The sequence below is a fragment of the Aquarana catesbeiana genome, linkage group LG09 (genome assembly GCF_042186555.1).
Source record: "Aquarana catesbeiana isolate 2022-GZ linkage group LG09, ASM4218655v1, whole genome shotgun sequence".
In the NCBI taxonomy this organism is placed as follows: Eukaryota; Metazoa; Chordata; class Amphibia; order Anura; family Ranidae; genus Aquarana; species Aquarana catesbeiana.
This window is the reverse complement of record NC_133332.1, coordinates 311,832,420-311,852,383: the sequence shown is the minus strand read 5'-3', so window position 1 is coordinate 311,852,383 and position 19,964 is coordinate 311,832,420. Positions and strand designations below refer to the sequence as shown.

General features: G+C 45.5%; 1 protein-coding gene across 2 annotated transcripts in view; it reads left to right on the top strand.

Annotated features, from left to right (window-relative positions):
* Positions 1-6,947: 6,947 nt before the first annotated feature.
* PDCL (phosducin like) overlaps positions 6,948-19,964 on the top strand; it is a 22,365-nt gene continuing 9,348 nt past the window's right edge. Inside the window, exons 1-3 of one of the 2 annotated variants that reach the window (XM_073600678.1) lie at positions 6,948-7,103; positions 16,859-17,018; positions 18,659-18,840. In XM_073600678.1, coding sequence (XP_073456779.1) covers positions 16,865-17,018; positions 18,659-18,840 — 336 coding nt within the window. In that variant the 5' untranslated portion in view covers positions 6,948-7,103; positions 16,859-16,864. Of the gene's footprint in view, positions 7,115-16,858; positions 17,019-18,658; positions 18,841-19,964 lie in introns of both variants that reach the window. The other variant, XM_073600679.1, reaches the window with a different exon arrangement.

Here is a 19,964-nt window from a genome sequence, read left to right as displayed (position 1 = left end):
CAATCCTCTCTGGATCATCCAAATGCTCTCTAGCAAACCTCAGGTGGACTCGGACATGTACTGGCTTAAGCAGGGGGACACGTCTGGTACTGCAGGATCTGAGTCCCTGGCGGCGTAGTGTGTTACTGATGGTAGCCTTTGTTACGTTGGTCCAGCTCTCTGCAGGTCATTCACTAGGTCCCCACGTGTAGTTCTGGGATTTTTGCTCACCGTTCTTGCGATCATTTTGACCCCACGGGGCGAGATCTAGCGCGGAGCCCCAGATCGAGGTAGATTATCAGTGGTCTCGTATGTCTTCCATTTTCTAATTATTGCTCCCACAGTTGATTTCTTCACACCAAGCTGCTTGCCTATTGCAGATTCAGTCTTCCCAGCCTGGTGCAGGTCTACAATTTTGTTTCTGGTGTCCTTCGACAGCTCTTTGGTCTTCACCATAGTGGAGTTTGGAAAGTGACTGTTTGAGGTTGTGGACAGGTGTCTTTTATACTGATAATAAGTTCAAACAGGTGCCATTAATACAGGTAATGAGTGGAGGACTGAAGAGCCCCTTAAGAAGAAGATACAGGTCTGTGAGAGCCAGAAATCTTCATTGTTTGTAGGAGACCAAATACTTATTTTCCACCATAATTTGCAAATAAATTCTTTCAAAAATCAGACAATGTGATTGTCTGGATTTGTTTCACATTTTGTCTCTCATAGTTGAGGTATACCTATGATGACAATTACAGGCCTCTCTCATCTTTTTAAGTGGGAGAACTTGTACAATTGGTGGTGACTAAATACTTTTTTGCCCCACTGTGTGTATATATATATATATACAGTATCTCACAAAAGTCTCAGTCTCTGAAGGGAGGGGATCATGCTCTCCTTCAGTAGGTCACAGTACATGTTGGCATTCATGGTTCCCTCAATGAACTGTAGCCCCCAGTGCCGGCAGCACTCATGCGGCCCCCAGACCATGACACTCCCACCACCATGCTTGACTGTAGACAAGACACACTTGTCTTTGTACTCCTCGCCTAAAAAGTGGGGAAAGGACGAACCTGGGACTTTAAATGGAACGTGAGGAAAAGTTCACGCCCCCATCCCTATTGCGTATATAAGACGGGGAAGGTTGGGACTTTAAATGAGGCTTGCATAATGGGACCAATCAAGTTCACATAAGTCGAAAACATATGTATGTTTTATTGAGACAAATGATCGACATAGCAGAAAGTGACAGCGTTGCATACATAAATCGTAGAAAAATGGTCAATCACCATATATTGATAAAACGCGTAACAGCAAGGCATGAAACAAAATAAATAGAATCAATAGTACATCCTAGTCCTCCACTGACCAGGGTACACCAAACAGTATAATATGAATGAACAAAAAAAAAAAAGGTGGAGATGAGGCCATCTAAAACCAATCGATGTATATGGGATGCATCAGGGTGGGCTCTACGCGTTTCGTAGACTCCTAGCCACTCGTCAGGAGCCAGGTGCATCCGCGTTCTATAGAAAAATATGAATAACCCATAGGGTCTAGTTAGTATACCCTTATGTGAAATGGCGAAAAATTGAGTATAAAAAGTGAAAAAAGTGGCCATGCCTAGTTGTACTCACATAGAAACCACAGCTGAAACCGCGCCAAACAGCATGCCAAGGGTCCATCAATGAGCCCGGCCCGGGAGCTGAGGAGGAAAAAAGAGCCGGAAATCAGGGGAGCGCAAACCATCACCTATATGCCTAGAGAACTTAAGGGGTGTGCCAAGTAAAACTGTTATATATCTATGACAGTATGGTCAATGAACAGATCTTGAAGTAAACAGGGCCATGACCCTGATAGTGGGGTGAATACCACGGGTTTGCCTCAATGGATCCAAAATGGATGGAAAGCCAGATGAAGGGCGAACGGGGATCTAGAATTACAGGCTCTATACTGAGTCCGGGGTGAAAAGATGGAAAACCAGGTGATGGAATGTGACCACATCATGCCAGACGGTCCCCCCCCCCCCCCCAGCGGCGTCACGCTGGTACGGCACAGAGGGAAGAACACAGCGGCGAAACGCAGGAGTGACTCCCCACGTGCCAACCCGATGTTATAACAGGCGCGTGCGTAACAGACCGCCCATGGGGCGTCATGCGCACAGCGTCAGAGGCGTGGCACCGATGCGTGGTGGGGACCCCCGCACCCAATAGGTGCAGAACGAAGGGGGGAGGGGCCACAGCGCACATCGCAGCTCCCGGGTACCAGACAACGCCATACCAGTGGCCGCAGATGGAACGGATGCAGCTGGGCTGTAGTGTGAAAAATATAAAGGTGAAAAACAAAAATATAAATAGTAAATAAATGCACACTGAATTTCATGTCTAACATGTTGAATTATGGTCTGATCAGATGAAGATCAGCCATAAGAAAATGATGGGTCCCAACCATATGACAAGCCTCCATCCCTAAATCTGAGCGAAAAGTGGGGGAAAGGACAAACCTGGTTGCCCCCACACACACTTGTCACCATCTGAACCAAATAAGTTTATCTTGGTCTCATCAGACCACAGGACATGGTTCCAGTAATCCATGTCCTTAGTCTGCTTGTCTTCAGCAAACTGTTTGTGGGCTTTCTTGTGCATCATCTTTAGAAGAGGCTTCCTTCTGGGACGACAGCCATGCAGACCAATTTGATGCAGTGTGCGGCGTATGGTCTGAGCACTGACAGGCTGACCCCCCACCCCTACAACCTCTGCAGCAATGCTGGCAGCACTCATACGTCTATTTCCCAAAGGCAACCTCTGGATATGACGCTGAACACGTGACCTCAACTTCTTTGGTGGACCATGGCGAGGCCTGTTCTGAGTGGAACCTGTCCTGTTATACCGCTGTATGGTCTTGGCCACCGTGCTGCAGCTCAGTTTCAGGGTCTTGGCAATCTTCTTATAGCCTAGGCCATCTTTATGTAGAGCAACAATTCTTTTTTTTCAGATCCTCAGAGAGTTCTTTGCTATGAGGTGCCATGTTGAACTTCCAGTGACCAGTATGAGAGAGTGAGAGCGATAACACCAAATTTAACACACCTGCTCCCCATTCACACCTGAGACCTTGTAACACTAACGAGTCACATGACACCGGGGAAGGGGAAAATGGCCGATTGGGCCCAATTTGGACATTTTCACTTAGGGGTGTACTGACTTTTGTTTCCAGCGGTTTAGACATTAATGGCTGTGTGTTGAGTTATTTTGAGGGGACATCAAATTTACACTGTTATACAAGCTGTACACTCACTACTTTACATTGTAGACAAGTGTCATTTCTTCAGTGTTGTCACATGAAAAGATAGAAGAAAAGATTTACAAAAATGTGAGGGGTGTACTTACTTTTGTGAGATACTGTAGATTAGATAGATAGATAGATAGATAGATAGATAGATAGATAGATAGATAGATAGATAGATAGATAGATAGATAGATAGATAGATAGATATAGAGAGAGAGAGAGAGAGAGAGATCTAGATATATATATATATACTGTATTCTTTAGAAAGTTCAGATCCTGTTAGAGATTTTCTCTTAATGTTCAGCACTGGAAGTGAATTCTGGGCACGCAATCAAGACAGCTCATTGGTGGAAAGGCACCCCCCCCCCCCACACACACCCCCCACTCCTCATAGGCAGAGACTCTCAGAGCTGTGCTGTGAATAGTTTAGCTCTCTACTAATCTATTTATAGCAATCTCCCCAACACAAAATTCCCCCTGGTTTTATCTGAGTTGATGGGGAACTTATAAGGCTGATAACAGAAGAACGGAGTAGGAGAAAGCTATGGGACTTAGTGCTTTAGAGAGAGATAAGAAAACACTGCAGATAGATGTGCCCAGCTTAAATTTCATAAACTGGGTTTACATCCGCTTTAACTATTTGGCGGGGTGGGGGGGTTAAAGGATACGTTCGTCTTTTAAAAAAAATAAATAAATAAATGCACATCTTTTTGCAGGTAAAAAAAAATGTGCATTTATGATTTTTTGTTTTACTAGTAGCCTGGAAAGCATTGCACCCATTATCAGCAGATTGGGGGATCTCGTGCAGGACTCCTGCAGACCTGTCTGTGTATCCGTCTGCTCATCCCTCGTACAGGCCGGCAGTTACACTCTGATTGGGAAAAAAGACAATCGACCTGCCTAAAGTGCTCAACAGCGCCCTCCCCCCCGATAGTTCACGGAGAACTACAAGCTGGCAGCCGGCAAAGTCCGTCGGTACTTGTAGTTTCCCATTTACAGAACCCTGTGAATGAATGATGTGGCCGTGGCGGGTGGAGCCATGATTTTTTTTTTTTTTTTTAATAGTTTGCTGTGCAAAAAAAGTGAAAAAAAAAAAAAAGAATAAATGTTTTACCCTTACTGGGGTATTGTATTTTATTATTAGTTTTTTTTGTTTTTGTTTTTTTTTGTTTCTGTTTTGCACTTCATCAGTATGTTAATGAATTATTTAGCAGCAGTAGGATGACGCAGCGAACTAATAGAGGAGTGAGTGCGGCATTCACCTATTTAAAAGATATCATTTCCATGTGGGGGACACATGTGTTTTTTTTTAACAGAAAAGGGGGGACACATGTTTGACGTGAGCAGTTACCCCCCCCCCCTCCCTCCCCCCATAGATTAACATTCCCTCATATCCAATTATTTCTACTAACAGGAACTACACTATATATATATATATTTTTCTTGTAAATAGTGACAGTGAGTTCAGGGAGAAGATCCTCCGCTTGCTGTCACTAGATCCGGTGGATTGGGGAGACGCTGCAGGAGTGGGGAACATATCACATGTTCACAAAGGTGAACTTATCCTTTAACCCCTCGCCTACCGGGGGGGCACTCCCACCCCCCCCCCACCCCCTTCCTGCCCAGACCAATTTTCAGCTTTCAGCGCTGTCACACTTTGAATGACAATTACGCAGTCATACAACACTGTACTCATATGACATTTTTATGATTTCTTTCACACAAATAGAGCTTTGTTTTGGCGGCTTTTAATCACCACTGAGTTTTTTATTTTTTGCTCATCATCAAAAAAAAGACGGACATTTTTTTTTTTTTTAATTATGTTTTTCTTAGTTTGTTATAACATTTTGCACATAAGTAATTTTTCTTCTTCACTGATGGGCACTGATGATGCTACACTGATAGGTGGCACTGATAAAGCGGCACTGATGGGCACTGATAAGTCAGCACTAATATGTGGCACTGATGGGCACTTATAGGCAACACTGATGGGCACTGATAGGCGGCACTGATGGGCACTAATAGGTAGCACTGATATACAATGATAGGTAGCACTGATATACAATGATAGGTAGCACTGATATACAATGATAGGCGGCACTGATAGGGGGCACTGATGAGCTGCACTGATGGGCACTGATAGGTAGCACTGATATATAATGATAGGTGGCACTGATATATAATGATAGGTGGCACTGATATACAATGATAGGTGGCACTGATATACAATGATAGGTGGCACTGATATATAATGATAGGTAGCACTGATATATAATGATAGGTAGCACTGATATATAATGATAGGTAGCACTGATGTATAATGATAGGTAGCACTGATATATAATGATAGGTAGCACTGATGTATAATGATAGGTGGCACTGATATATAATGATAGGTGGCACTGATATACAATGATAGGTGGCACTGATATATAATGATAGATGGCACTGATATATAATGATAGGTGGCACTGATATATAATGATAGGTGGCACTGATATACAATGATAGGTGGCACTGATATATAATGATAGATGGCACTGATATATAATGATAGGTGGCACTGATATATAATGATAGATGGCACTGATATATAATGATAGGTGGCACTGATATATAATGATAGATGGCACTGATATATAATGATAGGTGGCACTGATATACAATGATAGGTAGCACTGATGAGCATCACTAATATGCGGCACTGATAGACCAGTATACAGTGTATATATATATATATATATATATATATATATATATATGAAAGTATATGTGTTCTTTTTTCATTGGGTTTGAATACATATAAATACATATATAAACAATACATACTGCATATAATAATACATATATAATATATAATACAAATAATACATATATAAATAAATATAAATACATATATAAAAAAAAGCTCTGCTTATGTATTCATTAATAACATTTTCAGTCTTTTTTTTTATAATTAATGTATTTATCTGTTTGTTTCTTTGTTTGTTTATTTTTTTTTTTTCTTTCAATCATTTTTCTTAAAAAAAAAAAAAAGAGAGAGAAATTACATGACAAGTGTAGAGAAAGTTGTAACAACAATCATTTTTTTTAAATGTATTTTTTTTTTTATTAATAACATTTTCAGTTTTCTATAATTAATGTATGTATCTGTTTGTTTCTTTGTTTTTTTTTTTTTTTTTTTTTTTCTTTCAATCATTTTTCTTAAAAAAAAAAACAAAATTACATGACAAGTGTAGAGAAATTTGTAACAACAATCATTTTTTTTAAATTAATTTATTTTTTTATTAATAACATTTTCAGTTTTATATAATTAATGTATTTATCTGTTTGTTTGTTTATTTTTTTTTTCTTTCAATCATTTTTCTTAAAAAAACATATTTACATGACAAGTGTAGAGAAAGTTGTAACAACAATCAATTTTTTTTTTTTTTTTTATTATACATTTTTTGTGCTATATTTTTATGAAGGATTTGGTTCTCCTATATACACTATTACCTCCCAGCCACACCAACCTCCTCCCATCCCCTGCACACGCCTGTTTAGCTCATTCCTCCGGCAGATGTCGCTGCGGTACAACAAGCCTGGGAAATCTCACTAAGCTCAGCAATGGACAAGGAAAGAGCGCCGCAGCCAATCACAGGAACGTAGGATAATCCAACCAATCGGCGGCTGGCTAATCCCTCCCTTCTGTCACCCTCTATGGAAGGCGGAAGTAACAGGCGGCCAATCGGGGCTGCGGAGTCTGTACGGAAAGTGAGGAGAGCGGCCAATCACAGGCGGGGATTGGCGGAAGCGGCGGAGGGTCCCTTTGTGTGTGGAGAGAGAAGAGCGGCGGGGATCGGTCGGTGGGTATCCGGTGTGTGTATATTATATATATATGTCCGGTGTGTGTATATAATGATAGGTAGAAGTCTCTGGAGATGTGTACGGCAGTCCTGATTGGCTGTAGCCGGCCTATTCTCTTCTATTGGGGTCTTTTCTTTGTTGCCATGGTAACTAGTGATGGCCGCCATCAGTGTGTAGGCCCTTAAAGTACAACTCCACTTTTTAGGCCCCCTCCTGGCTGCTTTAGGGCCTCATTCACATCACATGACCACTTATTTTGCGTGGCGACGTGACGCAGGACCGTCCAACGGGGGACGCGAGACGTAGAAAGGGGCTTTTTGTGATTGCCAGGCCCCGGTCCAGTGATGTCATAGTGCCTTCTTCCAGGTGGGGGGGCGGTCCTTAGACCTCCTAAAGAAGAGCGCGATTTTCTGCGCCAGGTTTGGACCAGTGATGTCACAGTGCCGCCTTCCAGGCGCAGGGGGGGGAGGGGCCGGTCTTTAGACCTATAGAGGAGCGCGATTTTCTGCGCCGGGTTTGGACCAGCTGCTGCATCCCTCCAATCGCGGTGTGAGACTCGTGAACGGGACATTCTGCGCTCCTCGGGGGGGGGGGGCGGCCGCCGTGTCGGCTTTTTTTCTGTTAACCAATCGCCTGCCGGGCAATCTCACGCCCCTCCTCCCCCCTTCCTGCCCAGGGCGCCAATTTTCAACGCTGTCGCACTTTGAAGGACAATTACGCGGTCATACAACACTGTACACAGAGGACATTTTTATCTTTTTTATTTTTTTTCACACAAATAGAACTTTCTTTTGGTGGTATTTAATCACGGCTGCCATTTTTTATTTTTTGCTTTAAAAAAAAAAAAGTTGAAAAAATAATTTTTTTAATTTTAGTTTCTGTCAGTAAATTTTGTAATTAAGTATTTTTTCTCCTTCACTGATGGGCATTGATTGGCACTGATAAGCAGCACTAATAGGCTGAACTGGTGGGCATTGATGAGGCACTTATATGCCACACTGATGGGCACTGTTAGGTGGCACTGATGGGCACGGATAGGCTGAACTGGTGGGCACTGATGAGGAGGCAACAATATGCAGCACTTATGGGCACTGATAGGTGGCACTGAAAAGCAGCACTAATGGGCACTGATAGGCGGCACTGATGGGCATCTCCATACCAATCATATATTTTCCAGAATCTTTCCCTCCCCCCCCCACACAAAATCCCTGGGGCAATCTCTTTCCATTTTTCTGATGGGCTAAACTGGTGGGCATTGATGAGGTGGTACTTATGGGCACTGATTAGGTGGCACTGATTGTCACTGATAGGTGGCACGGAGAGGTGGCACTGATGGGCACAAATAGGAGGCACTGATAGGCTGAACTGGTGGGCACTGATGAGGCACCAATATGTCGCACTTATGGGCACTGATACCTGGCACTGAGCAGCACCAGTGGGCACCGATAGGCAGCATTGATGGGCACTGATGAGGCACTTATATGCCGCACTGTCAGGTGGCAATGATAAGCAGCAGTGATGGGCTCTGATAGGCTGAACTTGTGGGCATTGATGAGGTGGCACTGATGGGTGCTGATGAGGCACTTATATGCCGCACTGTTAGGTGGCACTGATGGGCACTGTTAGGTGGCACTGATTGGCACAGAGGCGGCATTAATGGGCACTAATAGGTGGCACTGATGGGCACGGATAGGCTGAACTGGTGGGCACTGATGAGGAGGCACTAATATGCCGCACTTATGGGCACTGATAGGTGGCACTGATAAACAGCACTAGTGGGCACTGATAGGCTAAACTGGTGGGCATTGATGAGGTGGTACTTATGGGCACTGATTAGGTGGCACTTATATGCCGCACTGTTAGGTGGCACGGAGAGGCGGCACTAACATGTGGCACTGATAGGCTGAACTGGTGGGCACTGATGAGGCACTAATATGCCGCACTTATGGGCACTGATAGGTGGCACTGAACAGCACTAGTGGGCACTGATAGGCAGCATTGATGGGCACTAATAGGTGGCACTGATTAGGTGGCACTGATGAGGCACTTATATGCCGCACTGTCAGGTGGCAATGATAAGCAGCACTGATGGGCACTGATAGGCTGAACTGGTGGGCATTGATAGGCGGCACGGATAGGTGGTATTGATGGGCAGTACTGATAGGCGGGATTGATAGCCAGCACGGACTGGCATCACTAATGGGCACTGATTGGTGGCACTTATGGGCTGTGGTGGGCACCCATCGCTGGCACTGATTTGTGGCACTGGTGTCGCTATTGTAATCGGTGCCCTGATTACATGTGTAGATGTCCCCAGTGAGGAGATGCCACTGATCGGCTCTCCTCTCTTCACACAATCTGTCAGTGTGAGGCGAGGAGCGCCGATTACCGGCATCTCCCTGTTTACATGTGACCTTCTGTGATTGGACACAGCCGATCACATGTCTAAAGAGCCGCGGACGCGGCTCTTTACAGAGATCGGGGGCGCCATCGTATGACGGCCACTCTCGCCGCGATCGGCACGTGAGAGTGGCCATTCTGGGACCCCCCAGAACGAAAGCCGCACCGCCCCGTCGGGTGCGGCGGCTAGTTAATCAGTTTTTTTTTTTTTTTGCTAGAAAATTACTTAGAACCCCCCCCCCAAACATTTTATATATAATTTTTTTTTTGGCAGAGACCCTAGAGAATAAAACGGCGGTTGTTGCAATTTTTTTTTTTTTATGTCGCACTTTATTTGCGCAACGCTTTTTGCAAACACAATTTATTTATTTTTGAAAAAAACAATTGCAACGACCGTCATTTTATTTTCTAGAATCTCTGGGAAAAAAAAAAAAAACTATCTATAATGTTTGGGGGGGTCTGAGTACTTTTCTAGCAAAAAAAGAAAGAAGATTTTTACATGTAGGAGAGGAGTGCCCGAAAAAGCCCGCTATGGAGGTGGTTAAAGTGATTGTGAGGGTTTGTTTTTATATAATATATCACACTTGTCTCCACTGTGCAGCTCGTTTTGCACAGAGTGGCCCCCGATCCTCCTCTTCTTGGGTCCCTCGGCGGCTCTCGCGGCTCCTCCCCACATCAGATGACCCCCTAGGAGAAGGGGGGGGGGTTACCTTGCGGGCGCGCTTCCAAGTCCAGCATTTGCGTCCATAGACATGAATGCCAGATCCCGCCCCCTGGGGTCATTGGATTTGGTTGACAGCAGCGGGAGCCAATGGCTGCGCTGCTATCAATCTATCCAATCAGGACATGAGACACTGGCCTGGGCTGGTGTGCTTGTTCCTGTCGCCCAAATTTCGGGGCTCAGGTAAGTATTAGGAGTGCTCGTGGGCGGGGGGGGGCTGCTACATTAACAAAAAATGTTTTTCACCTTACTGCATAGAATGCAGTAAGGTGAAAAACGACGAGGGGTTTACAACACCTTTTAAAGCAAAAGATACTTTTCTTTTTTTCTTTGTTATATCTTTTGCTTTCAAAGGTAGAAGAGAGATTTGGGGTCTTATGGAATGACGGCTACAGCGCGGTCATCCAGTTCTGGGGGGGGAGTCATGTGACGTCCTTAGCACACAGCTGATCAGGGTAAAGGGCCAATCACAGTGTTGTGTCATTTCATCACTGGGTTACCATAGCAGAGACCCGATCAGAACCGGTCCCGGCTTTGTATGGGGTGCTGACTAGTAGCTCAGGTCTCCCGGTGGAACGGGAAAGCCTGAGAGAGTGGCGGAGAGAGGCAGCGACGTCCCACAGTAATCAAGCTGCTAGTTTGCCGCTCTGATTTGTTACAAGAGAGCCAAATGTCGGTTCTAAGCTGCGATCGCACATGGGCGTAGCGTCTTTGAGTGCTTTTCTGGCGTTTTTTACGTGACTTTGCGCATTTGTATGCAGCGTTTTTGGGCTTTGGCGTTTTTTTTATTGGCCAAATAAATAATTTTTTATTTTAGATTTTTAATTTTTTTCCATTAGCTATTATTATTTTTATTCATTTATTATAATGTTTTTTTTCGTTAGGGTAAGGAGTTCGAGTTCAGTTCAGTTTAGTATTAGGAGTTGGGGGTTAGGTTTTATTTATTATTATACGAATAATAATAAATGTAAAATACACAAAAAAATTCAATACATGAATAAGTAACAATAAATAATCTATCAATCTTACCCCTTTAGCTTTTTTAGTTTTTCCGTTGGCTTTTATTTTTTATATTATTATTATTATTATTATTATTATTTTTCATTAATTATAAAGTTTTTTCGTTAGGGTAAGGAGTTTGAGTTCAGTTCAGTTTAGTATTAGGAGTTGGGGGTTAGGTTTTATTTATTATTATTCTATTTATTATTATACGAATAATGATGAATAAATGTAAAATACACAAAAAAAATTCAATACATTAATAAGTAACAATAAATAATTAGGGATGCACCGAAATTTCGGCCACCGAAACACATCAGCCGAAAATGGCCCTTTCGGCAAAAAGCCGAAAGAGAATTCTTGCCGAAAATGGGGCGGGAGCGCCCTTGGTGCCACCTATCAGGGGGGCTTCCTATATCGTAGAAGAGAGGAGAGCCGCCGCCTGTTTGATTACAGCGCCGGGAACATTACAGCTTTCATTTCAATAGCTGTGTGTTCCCTGCTGCGCGCCGTCACATACAGCCCTCCCCCTTGTCCGGGCACTTTGATAGACAGATCACCCGTCCAATGGGACGGGTGATCTGTCTGTCAAAGTGCCCAGAAGAGGGGGAGGGGCTGTATGTGACGGCGCGCATGTCCTCAGTCTCTGACCATCTCCCGTACCATGTCCGCGGTCTCTGACCATCTCCCGTACCATGTCCGCGGTCTCTGACCATCTCCCGTACCATGTCCGCGGTCTCTGACCATCTCCCGTACCATGTCCGCGGTCTCTGACCATCTCCCGTACCATGTCCGCGGTCTCTGACCATCTCCCGTACCATGTCCGCGGTCTCTGACCATCTCCCGTACCATGTCCTCGGTCTCTGACCATCTCCCGTACCATGTCCTCGGTCTCTGACCATCTTCTGTATAAAAATATTTTTAAAAACAGTCACTTTCCGTATCGGTTTTGGTTTTCGGGATCAAGGAAGATTTTTTTTCGGTATCGGTTTCGGCACCAAAAAAAACATTTGTTGCATCCCTATAAGTGATTAACCCTTAACTTTAACTCTTACCCCTTTAGTTTTTTTTGTTTTTCCATTAGCTTTTATTTTTATTTTATTAAGAATAATAATAATAATATTATTATTCATTCATTATGATGTTTTTTTTGTTAGGGTAAGGAGTTCGAGTTCAGTTTAGGATTAGGAGTTGGGGGGTTAGGGTTTATTTATTATTATATGAATAATAATGAATAAATGTAAAATACACAAAAAAAAATTCAATACATAAACAAATAATTAACCCTTAACTTTAACTCTTACCCCTTTAAAAAAAAAAAATAATAATAATAAATAACTAAACACCCTAACACAAAAATAAATGTATTATTGTTAATGTATTTTTTTTTTTGTTCGAGTCTGGTTGTTTGTTATTATTTTATTATTATTAATAATGTATTTAATATTCTTTGAAGGTTAGAGGTTAATTATTTATTAATGTATTATTACATATTATTCATTTATTTTACTTATTTTTGATGATTTTTTAGTTATTTGTGTATTTTTTTTTTTTTACATTTATTCATATATAATTACTATTTTTTTTTTTTTTTTTTTCATTTGAGCAGAAAATCGCACAGAATGGTGCGTTTCTATTAATTTCTATGGGAATATAAATGTGCCAAAAAACGCCCAAATCTGCCCAATTTGAGCGACTAAAAAAAAACCTCCAGAACTTGTTTGAGCTTCAGAGAATCATTGATTTAAATTTTTTTTTTCTTTTTTCTCCCGGCGTTTTTATCCTTCAAGCAGATAATCGCTCAGGTGTGAATGGGGCCTAAAAACAGTACTGGGGTGATGCCGGTAAATCCTCCCTCTACAACCACGTGAAGTCACATGACGTAACCGGGTACACGATTTGGCGGCGAATGGATAATTAAATGTTTTATATATGAACAGATGAAGGTTTTATAACCGGAAAGCTTCAACCTCTTCAGCCGTTCTCTGGTCTCCATGCCAACCGGGCCGCAGAGATTTTTATCATCTCCTAGAAAGCCGGAATTAGGAAAAGTCCTCTAATCTCCTTCAGTCCTTTTCCCTGGTGTTGGCTCTGATTTGTGAGATTTACTTTATTCTATTTATTTATTAGGGGCGCTTGTATGGCGGCGTCCATGTACGCAGCGATTCACGTAAATATTATACATTCCTATCAGTCCCGGCCCTCAGGGAGCTTACAATCTAAGTAAAACACGCCAACGTATATTCTATAAGGCTTAATGAGTCTTTTGAACAGGTCATTTTTTTCCACAAGTTTTTAGAAAACGTGGAATGAAATGTAAGGTCCCCATCTCACATACTGGGGGGAGGGGGGCAATTTAGACAGGAGCCAATGAGCCTACCAGCATGTGTTCCTGCTTTTCGGCCGCTAGCGGGGGCACTTTTAACCCCAAATGAGGGGTTAATAATGTACGCGTTGCGGCATTTTCCGAAGCGCTTTAGAAGCGCTGCCCATTCATTTCAATGGGCAGGGTGTTTTGGGAGAGGTGTATACGGTGCCCCTAAACCGCTTCAAAGATACCGCATGCAGGACTTTTCCTAACGTCCCACAAGAGCCCCCCCCCCAGTGTGAAAAGATGCACTGAAATGAATGGGAGGCGGTTTTCAGGCGTTAGTTAGAGGCTATTTCTAGCGCTAAAACGCCAGAAAACCGCCTCAGTCAAGGGGTTGTAAACCTTCGTGTTTTTTCACCATAATGCATCCTGCGCATTAAAGGGAAAAAACACCTGTCAGTGACCGTCCCCCCATACCCCCCATTTTACTTACCTGAGCCCTGGAACCTCACCCGGCGGGGACGCGCTGTCTCTGTCCGGGGTTCCCGGCTCTTGATTGGAAAGATTGATAGCAACGTAGCCATTGGCTTCTGCTGCTGCCAATCAAATCCAATGACGTGGGGGGTGGGGCTGAGTCATACATTCGGCAGCTATGGACGCTGGGCTCGGGGGAGCGCACCCGCAAGGTAACCCCCCCCCCCCCAGGAAAACACTTCTCCTAGGGGGTTATCTGATGTGGGGAGGAGCCGCTGAGGGACCCCAGAAGACGAGGATCGGGGCCACACTGCAAAACGAGCTGCACAGTGGAGGTAAGTATGATCTGTTTGTTAAAAAAAAAAAATCGAACCCTTCTGCGTGCTTTTCAATTTTTTGTTTTTTGTTTTTAATGTTATATAAAATTTGTTTATTTTTACACTTTTTCCCTTTTTTATTTATTTATTTTTTATCACTTTTGTTCCTATTACACTTTAATGATTTTATTAAAGAGGATTTAAAAGATATATATATTTTTTTTTTTAACCACTTCCAAACGCGTGTTTAAGAAATAAAATGGCAAAGCAAGATTGCAGTATGCTTAGGTGTGAACGAAGCCCAAGGAGCTTGCAATCAATCTGGTAAAATGTGTATATGTATGGTTTTATTTATATATATATATATATATACACACACACACTTGGACAGGAGCCAGTTAAAGTCGAATTCCAGCCTAACTAGTCTTAAAAATACTCCCTCCTGTCAACACCTTTGCTGACTAACCTGTGTAAAAGATGTATATACTTTGCCTATTTTACTTTACCTGGTGATGATCCCCCTGTGTAAGTCAGCGGCAGGTGCAGAGGAGTGGAGAGAATGCTTCTTGACAACAGCCGGGGAATTCTGGGATCCAATGGGTGACGTCACCCCCAATCCTCCAATCATCGTCGAGCAATCTCTCCACTCCTCTGCACCTGCCACTGACTGACACAGGGGATCCAGATCACATGACTCTACTCTCTCCCCACTGGCTGACTCAGGGGGATCCCATGATTGGACTGAAAATGGTTAAGTATATACAGAGCCTTGAAAAAAGTATTCATACCCCTTGAGATTTTCCACATTTTGCCATGTTACAGCCAAAAAAACGTAAATGTATTTTATTGGGATTTTATGTGATGGACCAACACAAAGTGGCACATAATTGTGAAGTGGAATGAAAATGATAAATGGGGTATTTTTGCATTGAGGTCACTAGGGGTCCCATTGACTTCAATGCAAAATCGCGTCCCATTGACTTCAATGTAGATAACACCCCCGAGTGACCTCAATGCAAAAAATGCCAGCCACATTAACTAAAAAAATAAACAGTCCATTTTGGTCTTATGCCAAGTGCCTCCAGAATTGTCATGTCGGTGCCCCACTATTGATAAGATGTGATCAGACTGGATCACTCGATCACCTGCCTTCTCAATGGGCCTCCCACCCTCCTCCTCGATGGGGCCTCCCACCCTCCTCCTCGATGGGGCCTCCCACCCTCCTTCTCGATGGGGCCTCCCACCCTCCTTCTCGATGGGGCCTCCCACCCTCCTCCTCGATGGGGCCTCCCACCCTCCTTCTCGATGGGGCCTCCCACCCTCCTTCTCGATGGGGCCTCCCACCCTCCTTCTCGATGGGGCCTCCCACCCTCCTCCTCGATGGGGCCTCCCACCCTCCTTCTCGATGGGGCCTCCCACCCTCCTCCTCGATGGGGCCTCCCACCCTCCTTCTCGATGGGGCCTCCCACCCTCCTCCTCGATGGGGCCTCCCACCCTCCTCCTCGATGGGGCCTCCCACCCTCCTCCTCGATGGGGCCTCCCACCCTCCTCCTCGATGGGGCCTCCCACCCTCCTCCTCGATGGGGCCTCCCACCCGCCTTCTCGATGGGGCCTCCCACCCGCCTTCTCGATGGGGCCTCCCACCCGCCTTCTCGATGGGGCCTCCCACCCGCCTTCTCGATGGGGCCTCCCACCCGCCTTCTCGATGGGGCCTCCCACCCGCCTTCTCGATGGGGCCTCCCACCCGCCTTCTCGATGGGGCCTCCCACCCTCCTTCTCGATGGGGCCTCCCACCCTCCTCCTCGATGGGGCCTCCCACCCTCCTCCTCGATGGGGCCTCCCACCCTCCTTCTCGATGGGGCCTCCCACCCTCCTTCTCGATGGGGCCTCCCACCCTCCTTCTCGATGGGGCCTCCCACCCTCCTCCTCGATGGGGCCTCCCACCCTCCTCCTCGATGGGGCCTCCCACCCTCCTCCTCGATGGGGCCTCCCACCCTCCTCCTCGATGGGGCCTCCCACCCTCCTCCTCGATGGGGCCTCCCACCCGCCTTCTCGATGGGGCCTCCCACCCGCCTTCTCGATGGGGCCTCCCACCCGCCTTCTCGATGGGGCCTCCCACCCGCCTTCTCGATGGGGCCTCCCACCCTCTACTTTTTGCCACCACTTGACTCATACATCTTCTTTGCTGCCCATCCCGCTCAGAGCCGTCCATTCTGAGAGATCAGAACCCACACAAGACACCCGGCACGATCACCTTTTATTAATCTTCCTGGTATGATTGTGACCAGGATGGACAATTGTTTTTCAGCCTCACGGACTATGAAGTGTGACCTCCACGTCTCTGGTTAGGAGAATCCCACCCTAGCTGTGCGCTCGCTGCCAGCGCTGATTTTTATGTTTTTTATTTTTCTTAATGAGAGAAATATTTTTTTTTTTTTTTCTTAGTGAGAAAAATAAATCGATTAGTAATGTACCTGTTGTTATAAAAAATCAAACTGACCCGGTGACCTGATTCTCATTGCCTACATTTAGGAGACGATGACAACCCTGGATGATAAGCTGTTGGGAGAGAAGTGTCAGTACTACTACAGCAGCAGCAGCGATGACGAGGACAGCGATCAGGACCGGGGGGTGCGGCAAGGTTCGGTCAGAGAATCCGAGGGGAGCAAAGAAGAGGGAGCCATGAATACAGGTGACTTCTACATCGGGGGGTTTAGCTGTGATAATAAACACACACACTTGTTTAACCTCTTGTACCCGGCACTTACACCCCCTTCCTGCCCAGACCAATTTTCAGCTGTCAGCACTGCCACTCTTTGAATGACAATTGCGCGGTCATGCTACAGTTTACCAAAATGAAATTTTTTATAATTTTTTTCACACACATGGAGCTTTCTTTTGGTGGTATTTAATTGCTGCTGGGTTTTTTATTTTTTGCTAAATAAAACAAAAAGGGACTGAAATTTTGAAACAAAAAAAAAAAAACAGTTTCAGTTTTGTTATAAAATTTTGAAAACTGGTAATTTTTCTCCTTCACTGATATTCGCTGATGAGGCTGCGCTGATGGGCACTGATAGGCAGCGCTGATGGGCACTGATAGGCAGCGCTGATGGGCACTGATAGGCAGCGCTGATGGGCACTGATAGGCAGCGCTGATGGGCAGCACTGATGGGGGCACTGGTAGGTGACACTGATGGGGGGCACTGGTAGGTGACACTGATGGGGGGCACTGGTAGGTGACACTGATGGGGGGCACTGGTAGGTGACACTGATGGGGGGCACTGGTAGGTGACACTGATGGGGGGCACTGGTAGGTGACACTGATGGGGGGCACTGGTAGGTGACACTGATGGGGGGCACTGGTAGGTGACACTGATGGGGGGCACTGGTAGGTGACACTGATGGGGGGCACTGGTAGGTGACACTGATGGGGGGCACTGGTAGGTGACACTGATGGGGGGCACTGATCTGTGGCACTGATTATGAGACACTGATGGGCATTGATGGGTGGCACTGTGGGCATCAGTAGGTGGCACTGTGGGCATCAGTAGGTGGCACTAGTGGGTACTGATAGTGGACACTGGTGGGCACAGCCACGGCTTTCTGAGTGAGGGACCGATGTCCCTCTGACAGAAGCCGGTGATCAGCTTTTTTTTTTTTTCCCCCTCATGCTGACAGAGTGAGGGAAAAAAAAATACCAATTACTGAGCTTCTGTTTACATCACGTGATCAGCCGTCATTGGCTGACAGCTGATCACGTGGTAAGGGGGCGGGATCGACCCCTTACTCGGATCTGTGATCAGCTGAGTCTCATAGGGTCGATGCATACTAGCACATTATGCTATTGTCTTGCAGGTGTTTTTTTTTTTTTTTTTAATGTCTAACCTGATTAACACACACACTTAGTCATATTAGGAGCCTGTGTGCATAAAACAGGTCAGACGTCTCTCCTCCTCTCCTGTATATTTGATTTTATGGATCAGTAATGGAGACGCTCTGGTATATGTCTGTGTGCCGTTATCCATATTCTCTGTAAAAAGTTTGTGGAATTCAGTCATTTATATCATTTAGGTATTAATAAGCAGTTGTGTGTTTGGTTTTTTTTTGAGGGGGGTGGGGGGTTGGTGCATTTCTAAACCCATTCTGTCTTCTTTTTACACCCCACATGGGAATATCATTTTCACACAATACATGAGAAGTTTCCTATTTAAGAAAACATATTTGCGATCGTTCTGCTGTTTTGCTCATAATGAAAAATTAAAAAGGAAAAAAAATGTGATATTTCCTCCTATTTTCTGCTTATTAAGAGGTTTGTTCCGTGTGATGATGTAGGTCCAAAAGGCGTCATTAATGACTGGCGGCGGTATAAGCAGATGGAGACGGAGCAGAACGCGGAGCAGCGCAGGGAGATGGAACAGCTCATTAAGAAGCTTTCGATGACTTGTAAATCTCATCTGGATGAAGAGAAGGACAAACAGAAGCAGAAAGAGCTGGAGGAGAAGCTGCACGGCAAGGTAACGTGCGATACGAGGCGCTGGCAGATCTACTCACTCATGGGGATAATTGGATTAAAAAAAATCTTGGCTCGGGGTTTTCCCTTCTCCCTTTTCTTTTCTTTTCTTTTCTTTTTTTTTTTCCTTCCGTAAATGAGAATCCTCCCTCCTCCTTCCATCATATATCATCATCATCAGTCCCAGCTTGTGTGTAATAATATTCCAGAAGTCATACAGTGGGGGAAAATAATTATTTGACCCCTGCAGATTTTGTAAGTTTGCCCACTTACAAAGAAATGAAGGGTCTATAATTGTTATCATAGGTGTATTTTATATGAAGGTCCTGGTATGGACATTCAGCCAGAACCCCGCTGGCAGCTGATGACTCATCAGTTGCTAAGGATGCGGCGGCCAGCTTTCCGTGCTCGCTCCCTAGCAACCAGCTATACACAGCAGGGTTTATTTACAAAAGACTAATCCACTGCACACTACAAGTGCACTGGGAGTGCAGTCGCTGTAGATCCGAGGGGGACATGCAAGGAAAATAAACAGCATTTTTGTTTGCACATGATTGGATGATGGAAATTAGGAGAGCTTCCCCTTATCTCAGGTCTTCCCCCTCATTTCAGGTCTTCCCCCCTCATTTCAGGTCTTCCTCCTCATCTTAGGTCTTCCCCCCCCTCATCTCAGGTCTTTCCCCCCTCATCTCAGGTGTCTCCCCCCCCCCCTCATCTCAGGTCGTCTTCCCCCCCCCCCCCCCCATCTCAGGTCGTCTCCCCCCCCCCCCCATCTCAGGTCGTCTCCCCCCCATCTCAGGTCGTCTCCCCACCCCCCCCCCATCTCAGGTCGTCTTTCCCCCCCCATCTCAGGTCGTCTCTCCCCCTCCCCCCCCCCCCCATCTCAGGTCGTCTTCCCCCCCCCCCCCCATCTCAGGTCGCCATCCCCCCCCCCCCCCCATCTCAAGTCGCCTCCCCCCCCCCCCATCTCAGGTCGTCTCCCCCCCCCCCCATCTCAGGTCGTCTCCCCCCCCCCCCATCTCAGGTCGTCTCCCCCCCCCCATCTCAGGTCGTCTCCCCCCCCCCCCCCCCCCCATCTCAGGTCGTCTCCCCCCCCCCCCCCCCCCATCTCAGGTCGCCTCCCCCCCC